We start from the raw sequence: 17,139 nt of genomic DNA on the forward strand, positions 1-17,139 counted from the left end.
TTCGAATTTTTAGTAATGAAAATGTTTGGAATTTAAATATTCACAGCTTAAATATACAACTATGTTGAATTCCAGCCCATAAAAAACCCTAAAAACACAACGCACCAAAATGCAAACACGGTTAATGCAATGCAATTTTTCTCTTCCCAAGTAGTGCAATTCAACAAGCTTTTTGTTTCAAAAACATTTGTCATTATTTTACTTCCATACGTGCCGATGCACAACCGGCATTAAGATGATAATTACGCAAATAACTGCAATCGCAGGTTTCAAACAAAGATGGCGACAAAGAGACAAAAATTAGACTGCAGCTTTAAGTTTCAAATGATTAAACAGCAAGACCAATGCAAAAACCACAGCCTTCCGACACAGTCAGTGTCCAAACTCACTCCCTCAAGTTAACTACAGTAGTGGATCGGAACTTTTCATCAGAATTGTCCTAAAACCTTCTTCAAAAGGAGAAATTTTATGAACTCTTTTGATCCACTTCAAATGTTGACCATTAGTATACACACCCCTGGTTTAGCAGACACAATCTGACATATTTGATACGTCGTGTGTGTGTGTGTGTATCCATAATGATGCTGAATACTTATTTGTAAAGTTACCAATCCTGACTGGATGTATTGTGGTCCAATTTAAAGAGACAATTTATACAATTATGCTTGGCACCTGTTCCTACTGTCTCTATCAGTTTCTGTTTTATTTTATATATTCAAAAGTCAACTGGAGTTTAACACAGAATATTAAAGTAGTGCACTGCACTGTATCATACTGTATGTCATTAGATTTTGTAACTGCAATTAATGTACATATTGTATAAAAGTCACTAGCATACAAGATATTGTTACAGAATAAACATCCAGCAGCAAGGAGATTTGCACCCACTGACAATGAATTTAGACAATACATAAATAAGAGAAAGCTTAAAGAGTTAGTTCGCTTTCAAATTAAAATTTCATGATAATTTACTCACCCCCATGTCATCCAAGATGTTCATGTCTTTCTTTCTTCAATAGAAAAGAAATTAAAGTTTTTGAGGAAAACATTCCAGGATTTTTCTCCTTCACTGGGGTTCAACGGGTTGAAGGTCAAAATTAGTTTCAGTGCAGCTTCAAAATGTTCAACCTGATCACAGATGAGAAATAAGGGTCTTATCTAGAGAAACCATCGCTCATTTTCTAAAAAAATAAAATAAATTATATACATTTTAACCATAAACGCTCATCTTGAACTAGCTCTCTTCTTCTTCTCTATTTGAATTCCAGCAGTGTAGATGCTGCTAAGTGTATTACTGCCCTCCACAGGTCAAAGTTTGAACTAATTTTTATATACTTGCACAAGCATATTGAATATGACAATTTAGTTCAAACTTTGACCTGTGGAGGGCAGTAATACACTACACTCGAAGCTGCACTGAAACTAATTTTGACCTTCAACCGATTGAGTCCACTATAAGGAGAATAATCCTGGAATGTTTTCATCAAAAACCTTCATTTCTTTTCAAATGAAGAAAGGAGGACATTGACATCTACGATGACATGGAGGTGAGTAAATTATCAGGATTTTTTTATTTGAAAGTGAACTAATCCTTTAATGTCCCAATGTGCATTTATAGGTTACTCCTAATCATTAATTATCCTACACAAAATTCAAAAGTGTTATAAAATTCTTGGCTATGCAAAAAAACTGTCTGGTAAGTTAATTGTAGTCTAAACTGCGTCCTGGTACTTACCCCCAAGTGTCATATTCTGTAATTAGTCAAATGAAACACATACACACTTAACTCTAACTTAAAATGACCAAAGAACAATGATTTTTAAGCATAAATATAAATGATTCAAATTCAACAAAAAGCACAACAGGTACTCTTTTATTGTTTGTTCAAATTCTTGTGGCTATCAAGTCAATAATTACAAAGATTTCAACCTGTGATTCTTTTTTTCTTCTCTTTCTTTTAAAGTAAAAGCAGTAGTGTTCTGAGGATAAACGCCCATCTGATGAAGCGGACGAGTGAAGTATGGGTGGGGAAGGAGGTACAGGTAAAACCATTCACACAAAATTATTTCCTTGGATTAAAAACATGTGCAAGTGTCTTACAGTATTACAGAAGGGAGGGGGACAACATAATACATTACCGTCAGCCTCGTCAAAACCAGCGAAATGCTTTAGCGGACAGTTTCTTACTGAAATGGAAGTTGGCACTGAAGGCACACTTGAGTGATAATGGATATGCCGGCCATGCATGCGGATCTTAAGCACGTCAACAAACAAACTCATATCAGCGCTGCGATAGGAGTCTTCAACAGCGACGGTCCCACACGGCACGTGTCAAACATCGTGAACCAGAATCAGAGCATGGCTATGGTGAGATAACCTTATCACATATATATTTTTTAACTTTTATTTTTAAATAGAGCACACAAAGCAGCAGCTTAAGAGGAACTACTGAAATCCTATGAATAGTTGTAGCAGTGTGCCGTTCTCTTTAAAACACTTATCTATATGTAAAGTCTTCATTTTTGTTGCTTGTTTTTTTTCTCCGGGTGATAAGTTGAACTAGATATCTTTGTGGGAAACATCTAAGTTAAAACATGAATATTATAAAGGCTGATTTACTGGAAAGAGAGAGAGAGAGAAAGAGGAGTTATATGACAATAAAAGTGCCCTCTGGTTTGGCTTTAAACCTCCAAAGTCTCTGTCTATTGCTCATATGAGATGAGGCGAGACGTTTCACGGGTCTGTGACGCATCATGTGACGGGTCCGATTGGTTTATACAAGAAAGTCTCAGTCCTATATCATCCTCGGTTCCTTTCCTCTCGATCCGCTCCTCTCTGGTCGAGTGTTCCTGATAATATACATTTAAAAACAGCATAAGAAGTCTCTTTCCCATCGTTACTTTGAAGGGAAGCTAAGAATCCAGAAGCAATTCTGACACAGCAGATGTAATGCATGTTCACTTACTAAAGTAAATAAAAATAATAATGAAACAAAAAAAATTGCAGGAGCATGGCATGAAATTAAGATTTAAAATAAAATAAAAGTCCATTATACTGTTATTCTGACCCAGTTAGTGTAATACCACAACATTTCCACCAGGGGGCAGGCTTTTATCTTTTTTTTTATTTATTTTTTTGGTGGCTCTGACGCTCTCCGGCACTAACCCAACACGTTCCGCTTGTGGCGATTGATGCGTCCACCCAGCAGCAGGATTTGGGGTAAACCTTTGGCCCTTGTGTCGGGTGAGCAGGTGACTTGGAAGAGTCTTGGCACTTCTTAGCGAGTCCTAGCAGAGCGGATTGATCTTGGGGGGTGCGCAGGGTGAAAAAAAAATGGGAGCTGTCCTTTTTCAGCCGTCCAGTGATTGATCCAGGCTGTCCAGAGTGAGCTGACTGCGGTGGGGAGAGTTGGGGCTCGGGGGGCTGCTGGGATTGGAGCTGTTGGAGGGGGTGGAATGTTTGGTCGAGTCAGAGTCGGGCTGTAACGGGGATAAAGAACAAAACAAGATTAGCAGATCAGATCTTGTTGTCTGGTTGGTTTTTAAATTCTTGCAAAGTACAAAATGCCCAGGTGGGTTTAATTAAATCTATTAAAAATGTTTTCAGTAACTGAATACAGCTCAAAATAAAATAAAAAGTTTGGATACATGACTGTTTTTGAAAGAAGCCTGTGTTTATTTGATCAAAAATACAGAAAAAATTATACAATTTCAAATAATGTTTTTCTAATTAAATATATTCTAAAATGTAATTTATTCCTGTGATCAAAGCTGAATGATCCGGTCTTCAGTGTCACATGATCTTTCAGAAATCATTCTGATTTATGATCATTGTTGGAAACAGTTTAATATTTTTTATTACCTGTGATATTTTTTCAGGATTCTTTGATGAAAAATCTTTTGTAAAAATATACACTACAGGTCAAAATGTTGGGGTCAGTATTTTTTCTTTCATTTTTTTTGAAGAAAATTAATACTTTTATTCAGCGAGGATGTGTTAAATTGGTAAAAAGTGATAGTTAAGACTTATTATTGTTAGAAAATATTTTTATTTTGAATAAATTCTGTTCTTTTTAACTTTTTATTCATCAATGAATCCTGAAAAAAGTATCACAGGCTATAAAAAGATATTAAGCAGCAAAACATTTCCAACATTGATCATAAATCAGCATATCAGAATGATTTCTGAAGGATCATGTGACACTGAAGACTGGAGTAATGATGCTGAAAATTCAGCTTTGCATCAGAGAAATAAATTATATTTTAAAATATATTAAATTATATTAACTTAATATATAACAATATTTCATTTGTTTTTAATGCATTTTTGATCAAATAAATGAAGCCTTGATGAGCAGAAGAGACTTCTTCCAAAAACATTAAAAATAGTAATGTTTTCCCAAAAAAATAAAATAATAAAAATGACAAAAGCACATTATAAAATGACTAAATGCTCTGAGAAGCTGAATTATGATTACCAAAAATAAAACGGAATATATATATAAAAAAACTAAGCACATAAAATGACAATCTTATATTAAAATGAAGACTGAAAAAAATATAAAAAATAAAGCCAATTCAAAATATTAATAAATATTATAATAGTACATAAACACTGCTGGTTCACAGCTATAGTAAGTCTTACAGTGAGAACTGGGGCAGATACTACAGACCACAAAATCAGGACAAGAAAACTCGCTCAGGAGCCGAAAGCACCTCAAAACTCCTCTAACATCCATCATGTGACCTCAGCAGCGAGTGAAATAAACCCATATTTGACATCACAGGTCATTAAGATAGATGACAGACGCCCTTACCTCTCTCTCATAGTCTTGATCTTGATCAGAAATACTGCGAGATGACCCTGCTCCTCCAAAATCTCCTCCTCCTTTAAAGAAAGTACACAGTTCAGGCATTTAGGTTGTGTTCACACTTGTCATGTTTGGTTCGATTAAAACGAACCATGGTGCGATTGCTTGATTAGTGCGATTCATTTGAACGTGTAAATGCTGCCATCCAAACCCTGGTGCGCACCAAACAAGCGGACCGAGACCGCAGAAAAGATGGGTCTCGGTCCGTTTCCAAACGAACTCTGGTGCAGTTCGAATGATATATGAACGCAACACAGACCAAAGACATGTCAACAAACCAAAAACAGGAAGACGAGACCATAAAAAGGACAGAATCCTTACGCATGTCGGTTTTTCTCGTCATAGACACGAGTTTGCTCATCACAGGCATCAGACGCACGTCTCCACGCAGCAGATCGTTTGTGTGTGTGACGGATGGATTCCCGCCGGTGTTTTGACTACTTTACACATTTTATAAGCTTTTCACGATACCAATACCATCACATGCAGGCTACACACACACAACGAGCGCATTTACCTCAGCAAACAACACTGTTTTGGATGTTCGGTCTCAAAATAGGCAATACGTCATAAAATCCGGCCAATCAGGTTGTGAATGTATCCCTATGCCTTAAGGTTCGGTATCTTTTGATTCGGTGATAAAATTGCCAATGTGAACGCTAACTGGACCAGGACTAAATGTTTGTTTTTCTTCTTTGGTCCGGACCAAATGAACCAAACGAACCAAACTACAAGTGTGAACGCACCCTTAGAAGGGTGAGTCGGTGTGTGTGTGTGTGTGTGTGTGTGTGTGTTTAAGGAGCGACACCCACCTGAGGCAGTGCGGGTGATGTGGGTCTTACTCCTCTGTTGCCGTGAGATGCTGGACAGAGGCCGTGGCTTGTCTTTAGACAGGTCGTCCTGAGAAGAGGGCATCACACTCTGCAGCAGAGGCACAGGAAGTCAGACACAGTACAGTCTGTAATCACTGTTTGACTTTCTTTTAAACTAGAAGGCTGGTTAATACACTGCACAAAACAACTTTTGGTCTTTCTTCAAAGGAATATTTTGGGTTGATTACAAGTTAACTGCAATCCAAGGCATTTTTGAGCATTATTTGGAATGGGTTGTCGCAATATATCAGTTTTGCCAATAATATTGTTATAGTGAATTCTTTTGGTCACAACAATCGTGTAGTAAAAAAATCTGATGTTGTAACAGCCCTAATTTGTAAACAATTGAACTTGGGCCCTGTTTACACCTGGTATGAAAGGGTTAGTTCAAACAAAAGTGAAATTTCTGTCATTACTCACCCTCATGTTGTTCAACATCCATAAGACTCATCTTCTGAACACAAAAAGATATTTTTATTGAAATCTGAGAGGTTTCGGTCCAATGCAACTACCACATTTGAGGTCCAGAAAGGCAGTAAAGACATCATTAAAGTACTCAATGTGACTCCAGGGGTTTAACTTCAATTTAATGAAGTGCAGTGAGTGCTTTGATTGTGCAAAAACCCCAAAACAATTTACAATGAAAATAACGATCTGCAAGGCACGTTCAGAGAGCACCACAACGTGTTTTGTGTTCACGCAAGAGCTGACATTGTTGCATGAACACGCTTTGGATAATATTATTTTATAAATAAAGCGATAATTTTTTTTTGCACAAAAAAAGCAATGCTTCATAAAATTGAGTTTAAGCCACTGGAGTCACATGGAGTACTTTAATGACGTCTCTCCTACCTTTCTGGACCTTGAAGTGGTAGTTGTGTTGGATCTCTGTGGAGGGACAGAAATCTTTCAGATTTCATTAAAAATATCTCAATTTGTGTTTTCAAGATGAACAAAGGTTGTGGAACGACACGCGGGTGAGTAATTAATTACAGAAATTTCATTTTTGGGTGAACTAACCCTTTCGGATGTGTTTTGGCCGATTAGATCTCAAGTGTATGACACTAAATACAGGTGTAAAACATTTTGAACTTGTCCACTTTCTACCACTTCCAGAGGAAATTGAAAACACATTCGACTGGATTGATTTCGTAGTGTAAATGCTCATGTGATTGAATATGTTCAAACAGCCATTAAACACCGCCTACTTTCCGCCTTCTAACCTAATGCGTAAACATTATGGGAAGTGCACGAGCCAGAAGGATTTAAACTTTATCATCTGAAGACCCAAGTTTGGTTTGAAGATGAAAAACGTACCAAAGCACAATATTCTTCACCATTCCTGATTTCTAACCAGCGTTGGACTCGTTACTCAAAAAATGTCATTTATAACTCATTACTAGTTACTAGGGGTGTGACGAGACGGGTATCTCACGAGACGAGACAAGATGGTGAAATACATGACTAGAAAAAATATTCTGCAGGTGCATTTGAAATGTTTTAATTAATCATCTTGTAATGAATGTCATTTCAGTTCTACTTTCTGAGTATGAATTATCATATGCAGTAAAAGACAACAATACTCAAGCACTGTAAAAGGTTTTGCCACTAACTCAACTGACTGACTTCTCTTCTGCATGATTTCAGTCTCTTCAGACCTTACTGTACATGATTTATGAGCTTCTACAACTTTAGACCTCCTAACTGAACTCCTTTCCACAAACTGAATGCGAGCTCGCGTTTACTTTCACTATATTAACTAATAATATTATTACTTTTACTATATTAACTGTGCATTATTAACTTATTACTTACTGGCAACAGTAATTAGTTACACTACTAATTATATTACTTTTCCTTCACACCCTACAGAAGTTGTAGTTGTGCATCTTCCTCATAAAGTTCTTCTAAAATGTCACTAACAACATATTTCTGCCTCATTATTTGACCAAAATCCACATTGGATCGCAGTCAGAAGTTATTACAAACACTCAATAGTGACTGATAGTGACTTTAGTAAAAGTGTTGTATCAATCTCATTAATTGTCATGTGTAGCTTGAAGCTAATTGTAGCTATAATTTCTCTGTTACCCATATGCGATTATATTCCATGATCACATAAGCTCATAAGAAAATGTTTCGTTTTCCAAGAAGATTTTTAATTATAGTAATATAATTTATGTCGGGATCAGAGGGTTGTGGTTGGGCAAGCCATGTCAAAAGTATCAAAAAAAAGTTTGGCTGGTGTTGTGGCCATCAGAGCAGAAACAGAAGCTGCTGCTCTCCGTATGCTTTTCGTTGTCTCTGGCCACGTTCATATATAAATTGTGCGAGCTTATTTTGTCAATTAGATGGAAAGATCTGAAAAAGCCCATATATTTACTCGCCAATAGACCCTCCCCTCGAAGAAATCAGGACAGAAGTGGTTGAAAGTGGACAAAAGACACGGATTTAAACACCAGATGTAAACGGGAATGTGTCTCCCTTGTCTACTTGTGATCCAATTGACCAAAACGCATCTTAATACCAGGTGGAAATGGCCTTAGACACAGTTATTGAGCGATTGTATTAAAATGTTTAGTTGCAATGTTCTCAAAACTGTGTAATTTAATTTGTTTGTTAGTTTGTTATGCCCCGTTTCCACTGTAAGAGCCTTTAACCGCTAGCTGACTTCAATAAAGTTTAACATTAGCATGTTGCTAAGCTAACAGCACAGACAAACATTGGTAGAATGATCGATTTTACATGATAATGTGAAAATATGTAGTCAAATTATAAGTGTGAAGTATTAAGCTTCATTAATCTGCTGAAATGGCTCGTTTGAAACATTTTCACTGGCCAAAAAACAATCAGCGTTCAAGCATGAACAAAGAGTTCGGCAGGACAGGGATGGTGTAACACAGGAGCAGAGGGAGGAAAGGAAGTCGAGGGCCTGGGGGGTGTGGTGGGGGAGGGATGGGGACTGGGGAGGAAGAGGAAGTGGGGTGGGGAGGGGTGTTGCTAGCCTACCCTTCCCAGGGAGGATGTGGAAGGAGAGGAGGAGGAAGAGGAGAACTGAAGTAGGCTCTGCTGGGAGGAAGGCTCTTTCTGCAGATAGAGCCCGGCAGAGACGGGACTCATGTGATAGACGTGCTCAAAGTTGGTCGGAGGGGAGATCAGGGCATGGTGGCGAGAGGATGAGGGGGAGGGAGTCTCGCTCTGCTGCTGCCACGGCAACCAGAGGACAGAGCGAATCCACGACCAGAGCGAAAACAGAAGGAGAGACATGAACAGGAAAGAGAGAGAGAGAGAGAGAAAAGGGTGTGAGGGTGGAAGAGTGGGGCTGGCTGGCTTTGAAGAAGAAACATGCAGAGAGAAGGGAAAGACTTTGGCGCTGTGCAGTAAAATGAAAGAAAAGGATGTTAGGATGAGTAATAAACCCGAGAAGTCAATCAGTTCATGCTGTGACCAAATAGCACTTCTGTAAATTATACAAACCTCCAACCGCTGAAGACTCGATCTGACCGACTGAGACTCATTTAGCATCTTGTGCTCAAAGCTGAAGGGCTAAACTGATACAGTTTACCTGGTTCTCTATTTTAGGATGCAATTTAAAAAAAAAAAAATCAACTGCATAATCAGTGTTCCCAGAAACCGTAAGCAAAGATCATTTTGAATATGCATTTTTCAAAGGTTGCAGTCTACTAATTGGCCTTAATTAATAATACAATAATACAACTACTAAATAATGTTAAATCTATTTTTATTACACAAGTTTGGAAACATTAAAGTTCATTAATGTTTTTGAAAGTAGTCTTTTAATCTCACCAAGGCTGCATTTATTTGATCAAAAACACACACAAAAAAAAAATGCTGTAAAATATTACAAATTAAATAAACCGTTTTCTGTTGTAATATATTTTAAAATGTAATTTATTTAAAATGTGATCAAAGCTGAATTTTCAGCATCGTTACTCCAGTCTTCAGTGTCACATGATCTTTCAGAAATCATTCTAATATATTATGATTTGATGCTCAAGAAACATTTATTATTATTATTATTATTATTATTATTATTAATGTTAAACACAGTTGTGCTGCTTAATATTTTTGTGGAAACTCTACATACTTGTTTTTCAGCAAACTTTGATCAATGGAAAGTTCAAAAGAAGTTTTTCGTAATATTTATTTCATAAATGTCTTTACTGTCATTTTTGGATCAATTTAATGTGCTTTTGCAAAAATAAAAGTACAATTTTTTTTTTTCTTACTTACCCCAAACTTTTGAATGGCAGTATATCACAATTTCCACAAAAAAAAAGCAGCTAAAAAGGTTTTCAACATTGATAATAAATCATCATGTTAGAATGATTTCTGAAGGATCATGTGACACTGAAGACTGGAGTAGTGATGCTGAAAATTCAGCTTTGATCACAGGAATAAATTACATTTTAAAATATATTACAGAAGTTACATATATTACAAAACCAGTTAATTTAAATTGTATTATTTCACATTAATACACATTAATTTTACTGTATTTTTGATCAAATAAATGCAGCCTTGATAAGATTAAAAGACTACTTTCAAAAAACATTAATAAACCTTAATATTTTCTAACTTTTGACCGTTACTATACATACAGTCCACATAATAAATAATATATTTATTTTTAAAAATACTACAACAAAACCTATCTTTACCTACACACTGTCACTCAACTAGTTAGTAAGTAGACTAATCCATGTTTCAACATAAGTTTGATTCCCTAAAAAGAACTGGTTGATAAGAGTCATTTGCTCAGGAATCGTTTGGAATAAGCTGGACATGCTGTACGTTTTTGATTCACTAAGACTCAGAATCATTTGTTTAGAATCAGTAATCAGACTGTGTTGTACGTTTTGTTCTGTAGTTATTGTGGCAATGCTGAAAAGTAAAACAAATAAATAAAATGATGTACTTTTCCATGGTATGAATAAAAATGAAAATGGTCCAAATAAAAAGTGGTTCTTGGATTCCTGCCCTAATTAGAACAGTGTTTCTTAATTTTGCTCCTGGGAACCCCATAGCACTGCACATTTGAATCCTCTAGCTAACACACCTGCTTCAAGTAACAGGCTCATTAGTGTCAGCTCCATGACCTGAACTGGATGTGTCAGATTAGTGAATCACCTAAAAGAGTGGGGAGGAAACTTAGAAAGAAACCAGGGCTCAAGGGCACACTGTTGACACTGGTATTGGCAGGATGGAGATTTCAAAAACTCTTCAGCTGATGGGTCGCCCCATGCAGATTTGACAATGGCATCTGTCTGCTTCCCTAAGCTTTTAGCACCATGTGTGTTTATACATTTAAACACTTAAATCTGGACATCAGCTCCAGCTATTTTAAGGTATTACCAGAGGCAGATCCATGAGGACCTGCATGCCGTCGCCTGGGCCCATGTGAGCAACGTGGTTGAAGTTGGTGGGGTTGGAGATCAGCTTGGATCTCATTTCAGGATCCCTCAGCATCTCCCTATTGAACAAAAAGGAAACAATATAGAAACGCACGAGTGTAGCAGCGTGAGAAATGTTCACCTGAAGCCACCATACCTCCTCTGTTGCAGCCGCTCCTCCTCGGGTACTTTAAAAAGGAACTTCCTCTTGCTGCGTGTCCTCACCATCAGCTTCTTGCTGTTGTCAGAGGTCTCAGGGATGGCTAGGTCACAGCCATCTGTGGAAACAGTGTTGAAAACAATGGTTATGGCTGCTAAACTACAGCAGTTCTGGGTTTCTGAGCTCCGAGCCGCTGTGTCTGAACGCACTGTGGAATTGTTGGCAGCGGGCCTGGAGGAGGTGTGACAAATGAGGTCATTTTAGTTTAGCAAACAAAAGCGTCTTTATCAAGACGGCAATCTGCCAGAGTGGGTAGGAAGTGAGTTGTAAAGGGTGGAGCCATACATTTCATTACCTGGGCGGATCAGTGTTTCTTATAAATCACTGTTTTTTGCACAAATTTTGGACAAATTGTTCCTATTCACTACTATGTAGTGACTCATAATCAGAGTTTTTAAACAAATCTGGTAAAAAAAAAAAAAAAAAAAAAAAAAAAAAGCAGGGTTGCCAGGTTTTCACAACAAAGCCCACCCAATTGCTACTCAAAACTAGCCCAGGGGGTTAAATTGCATTCCAGGGGCTAAATGTCATGCTATTTGGGGTCGCTTCAACCAGAGGACATAAAAAACAACCCGCAGCAACAGTGTTAAAATAGCCCAATTGCGCTGGAAAACCGAGGACTTGGCAACATTGTTTCGGATGCCTGCTGTTTGGTAACGCAGTCATGTAAGACAGTTCTGGGAGGGAATTATACCGAACTACTTTGACGACAATCTTGGCTCAGGCATTTCAGATGCTGTTGCAACTAGATCAGTCCACTGGTTAGTCCAGTTAAGCCGTCCCATCGCGAAGTCACATGATTTTTTGATGCGCATAGAGGAATTTATTTGGTAAATGTGTCTCATTGTAGTTTATGTGCATGTTTTCTTATTGGATAAAAAAGTATCCGATTCAAACGAGCGCATGTGTTTTTTTATGCACATTTTTAGAATTTATGCACATTCTGGTGTTTCTATTAGGGCTGTACAATTAATCGAATTTCTAAATCGCGATTACGGATGCCACGATTTCGTAATCGTTCAAAGGCGCGATTACAAGGAAAAATATCCACTTTATTCTGCTTTACATTATTCTGCGTGTTTTGAGCATGTTACTTTGTGAGAGGGAATCACGACTACTTCAGAATTTAAAAGCTCTAACCCAGCATAAAAGAAGCTACCAGTGACGTAGGTGTGCGCTGATGGGAAACACCAGGACCCGCCATTTTTAAAAATAAGTGTACACAGCCTAGTGTTGTCAAAAATACTGATATTTCGATATATATCGATACTGAAATATCTGAAACAAAATAACCTCCTTTTCACGGTTAATTAATGGTCAAATACACTCAGAAGCAATATCAATATGCCCATCTTGGTGAGTATTAATATAAAACAGTTCAGGAAGAATGTGTCCGTGTGTTCGTCAGTTCTTAAAGGGACAGTAGCCGAATAAACGGGCCGCTCTCTATGTTGTTATTGTTAATCAACAGACAAAGAGAAAATCACTTACTGCTCTTGACTGATTAACTTCTGTAACTTTAACCGATTAATCTTTATTTAATTTTTATAATGAAGATTATCCAATGTTATTTTACATTTGATTAGCCTACTTTGTTTTTTATTCACTTTCTTACCTGATTACTACAGTTAGACCTACCTGAAAATAGAAAGCAGTCTATTTAATTTCTATCTTTATTCTTCTATTCTATTTATTCTATAATTTGTTAATTTGTTCTTATTTTATTACTGTTTACTTGTCTTTTTTAAAATTTAATTTACCATTTGAAATCAAGCTTCCTTGTGCTGTGTGTAATATACTGCAACAAAATTACCCCATTGTAAAAACAAATGCATTGAGTTAGCAAATATTTGTGAGATAATTGTAATGGTAACTGATCAATGTTTATATATGAGAAAAGCTTAAAAGCTTTATCATATAAAGTGATCTCTTCAGAAGAAACTTTTGACTAATAATAAATAAAAAATACTGTTAAAAATATCCATATGACAGTATTGTTTTTTTTTATCATATCGAAGTTAGAAATGTCAGTATCGTGATAACACCAGCCTATATATTTACTCCACAAACTAACTCTACAAACATGGAAAAGAGTGATAGATGGACCTCTCAACCTTACGCTGGGGAGAAAATCCAGCTTGACTTTGAACAGACCAAGCAAAACATGATTATTCTTTCAAAGAATGATATAAAGCAACTCAAAACATCATTCAATGTAAATTGTGATAATCGTCATTAATAATCGCAATTATAATTTCAAGGGAATAATCGACAATTATGATTTTTGCCATAATCGTGTAGCCCTAGTTTCTATCCAGCAGTTTTTGATGCAATATCCCAAAATGTGCATAAAAATAGGTGAATGGAAACATAGCTAGTGGTTAACCGTACCTATTAAGTGGCTACTTGATTCTGATTGGTCAATCGCACCATTCATTCAGCGGTATGTTATCCCCTGATAATAACCGCTAAAAAACGATAACAGATTCATCCGGGTAACTGTCACTGAAGTTGGTGTTTTACGCTTGCTAGGAACGGTTTTTCCTCATGGAAGTTTTGCGTTTGGTGAGCTCATAAAATATTAAAACTCAAATCAATATTTTGTATACAGTTACTTAATCATGTCATCCGATATCATAGACTCACTCTCTGTTTCATACAAATGCAGCCGTTTTGTACACTAACAATTGTTTTGTACACTAACGGATTATAAGATGACAAACAGGCACGATTTTAAAATCTCAAATCAATATCTCCTATCCAATGATTATTTATTTGTCAAAATGTCGTGTAGTAAGTGGTATGACTACATTGTATCCCTTAAATTTCCGTCTAGTTTGAACTTGCCGCTTGCTAGCAGCCACTTTAAATGCCAGCTTTGCGTTTAAAGACCTAATCAACTTAAGTCAATATTTCGTGTTTAATTATTTACTTACGTGGCAAGTAGCCATGTAATAAGCGGGAGGATGTACATCCAGCCGGATGTTATCGCAGAATAAACCCCTTCAGAGTGAAGCAAGATCCCTCCACTTCACGTCGGGTCCTGATCACTCTGTCGGGGTTTATTATGCGATAAAAAGTGTCTGGATGTACATGAACCCTTACTGAACAAATATGTCCCCTTACTAAGCTTCAAGTGTGAATGAGACACTGAATTCAAGACATCTTATGATGCTTAAAAAAACTTTTATAAGAACCTTAATAGATTAGACATTAGTTACAAATGGATTAATGTTTTTAATAAGCTCAGTGAATAATTCAGTGACTCATTTAATGATTCATAATTAGTCGTCACCATCTACTGGTGTAACGATGTAATCGGCAGAAAGGGCCACTGAACGAATCAGTGAACAAACCATTCTAGTGAACAGACATGACATCTGAGGCCGAGAATGCTGAGCTCTAAGCATGTGTGGGCTTGTTATATATATATATATATATTTATATTTATATTTATATATATCTATACGCGTGTGTCAGTGTAGGCGGGAGTGATCATCACTTTGTGGCATCACTTTGTGACATCACTTTGTGGAGGACACATTTCTTCACAGGTGGACTATTGTGATCAGAGACTCCAGCTACATTAAGTGAGGAAAGAAAGGTCCAGTGTGTGGGAGATGTGTGTTGATGGTTAAGTGTGTGTGGGGTGGGATCAGACCTGAGGAGTTGCTGCTGAAGTAGATGAGGCGGGGCTGCTCAGAGCCCAACAGGTTCAGACTGCCCTCCACATTCAGGGGCCGAATCTACAGACACATTTTAAAGTCAGATCAGCTTTTTTCATAAACACAAATTGTTACAATTGAAATTATATTAAATACTGCTTTCACAAACTGGATTCTTCACTCACCCTTCTTAATGAGATGGTCTGGACCCATTCTGTGGTGTGGACATCAAACACGTCTACTCCATAATCGCTGTACACTGTCAGGTAGTTCGAGTTTGAGCCTGAAAATAATGAATATGGGTTTGAGATGTCATGGCAAGGAAAAACATTCATGATGCCATTCTCAAAGGGTTGTCTGATGTGCCGTGAAACTGGGTCAGAGGCCGGAGAGTTGTGTGGCTCACTATTCTGACTGAAACATCTGGGGCCTGATTCTCCAAATACGCCAAGAAATAAAATTATTCTTATGTACTATTTTCTTTTTATTGTCTTATGGAAAAAATGGTGAGAGTAAGTCATGTTGAAAAGATTTATGAATGATTTTATCTTTTTTAACATTGTTCCTGAGAAAATAAAGGGGGAAAATCATTGTAAATAACTTAAGCAAAGATAACCTCATACTATAACAGATTGATTGGATTTTTATATATTAAGCATTGGAACACTGTATAATACTAGGTACTAGGGATGTAACTGTACATGTGTACAGGCATACAGTCAGATTACAAATACAGTCGGTCACAGTCGATCCACACTCCAATTCATATGCGGTAATGCAATGTTGTTTGCTAACCGCCACAACAGGAAAAAGCGCAGAAAAAGAACAGACGATCTATGCATAGATATGTTTACATGTAATCAGTGCTTAAACCGCGGAAAGACATCAATAAAACAGCTTGAGAATAATATATCATGCAGCATTACATTTACCTCAAGCAAGTCATTCAGTGTCCACAGCATGTTAGATCACTAAAGAAATGAACTCTAGAGGAGCATTTCACTAAATGTATACACTATATTAGCTTATATATTTATTATATTTACTTTACCTGTTAGTAATGTCCTCATTAATGTGTTTTAAATTGGTCATGAAAACAAGTTATGACAGTAACTTTGTAAATAATTGTATAATTACTTTTAGAAGTTAATGCAAAACCTGCCTTATGTGCAAATTACATGTTTGTTTTTTATTTGAGTGTTGATTATTATATCTAAATATAAATAGCAACTGAACTCAATAGTTTGGGCTCTGTTATTAATTGTAACCTTTATTATAATAGTAATGTGCAAGGAAGTATTATAGTTTACAGCATCAGCTGAGATAGATTTTGTTTTATCCTTAAGAAAATGTTCATTATAACTGAATTTATTTTAAGTGATTGATGCAATTTGATAATAAACCACTGTTTAATGAAAAAAAAAGAAGCAATTTTATGTTTAGTTTTCTCCCCCTGCTGTACTGAACAGTCATGTTGTGTACAGTTACACCCCTACTAGGTACATGCAACAATACTGCCCTTATCTGCTCTCTTGACCTTCTTGTTTACTGCTGCACATTTTTTTTCCCCACTCACATCCCTAATGGAATTGGCCACAGCTTTCCCACGGCTGCCTCTTAAGGTCTTTGCACACTGAGTCCGAAATATCCATTTTTTTTCGTCTTTGTCATCCTAAAAATTAATCATGCACAGAAACCATGCACACAGAGTCCGATGCGTGTATTAATTAATTCATTGCAAAAAATTTTGCAAGACAATATAAAATGGAGTCTTCAAGCAGTGAGGATGATTTAGTTGTCCTCTCTTATCAAAAAGAGAAAAAGAAAGTACAGTACATAATGTTGTGATGCCTAAATTCACTGTTCATTTAAAATGAATGATTTTAGTTTATAGTGTTTTTATTTATTTATTTAGACAGAATAGTATAGAATTTTAATATCGGCCAATTAATGGTCCATAAATTGAAAATAATCATTGGCTTATTGGTATCGACCTGTCATTTAACTTGTAAGCTTATTTTTTAAAATAAACTATTTAGAGCCAATTTTTTTTTTTTTTTTTCTTATGAATTGCAACTAGGGTTGCAAAGGGGCGGAA

General features: G+C 36.5%; 1 protein-coding gene across 6 annotated transcripts in view; it reads right to left on the reverse strand.

The window, feature by feature from the left end:
- Positions 1–1,856: 1,856 nt before the first annotated feature.
- The window catches only part of cdc42bpb (CDC42 binding protein kinase beta (DMPK-like)), a 93,965-nt gene continuing 78,682 nt past the window's right edge, over positions 1,857–17,139 (reverse strand). For 2 of the 6 annotated variants that reach the window (XM_067384851.1, XM_067384852.1), the window contains exons 30-37: positions 15,227–15,324; positions 15,038–15,122; positions 11,314–11,434; positions 11,119–11,236; positions 8,752–8,946; positions 5,683–5,791; positions 4,817–4,887; positions 1,857–3,479 (exon numbers count right to left, since the gene is read on the reverse strand). In XM_067384851.1, coding sequence (XP_067240952.1) covers positions 3,351–3,479; positions 4,817–4,887; positions 5,683–5,791; positions 8,752–8,946; positions 11,119–11,236; positions 11,314–11,434; positions 15,038–15,122; positions 15,227–15,324 — 926 coding nt within the window. In that variant the 3' untranslated portion in view covers positions 1,857–3,350. The remainder of the gene's footprint in view (positions 3,480–4,816; positions 4,888–5,682; positions 5,792–8,751; positions 8,947–11,118; positions 11,237–11,313; positions 11,435–15,037; positions 15,123–15,226; positions 15,325–17,139) is intronic. The other 4 variants (XM_067384854.1, XM_067384853.1, XM_067384855.1 and 1 more) reach the window with 2 other exon arrangements.

This window comes from Chanodichthys erythropterus, chromosome 4 (assembly GCF_024489055.1).
Source record: "Chanodichthys erythropterus isolate Z2021 chromosome 4, ASM2448905v1, whole genome shotgun sequence".
Classification (NCBI taxonomy): domain Eukaryota; kingdom Metazoa; phylum Chordata; class Actinopteri; order Cypriniformes; family Xenocyprididae; genus Chanodichthys; species Chanodichthys erythropterus.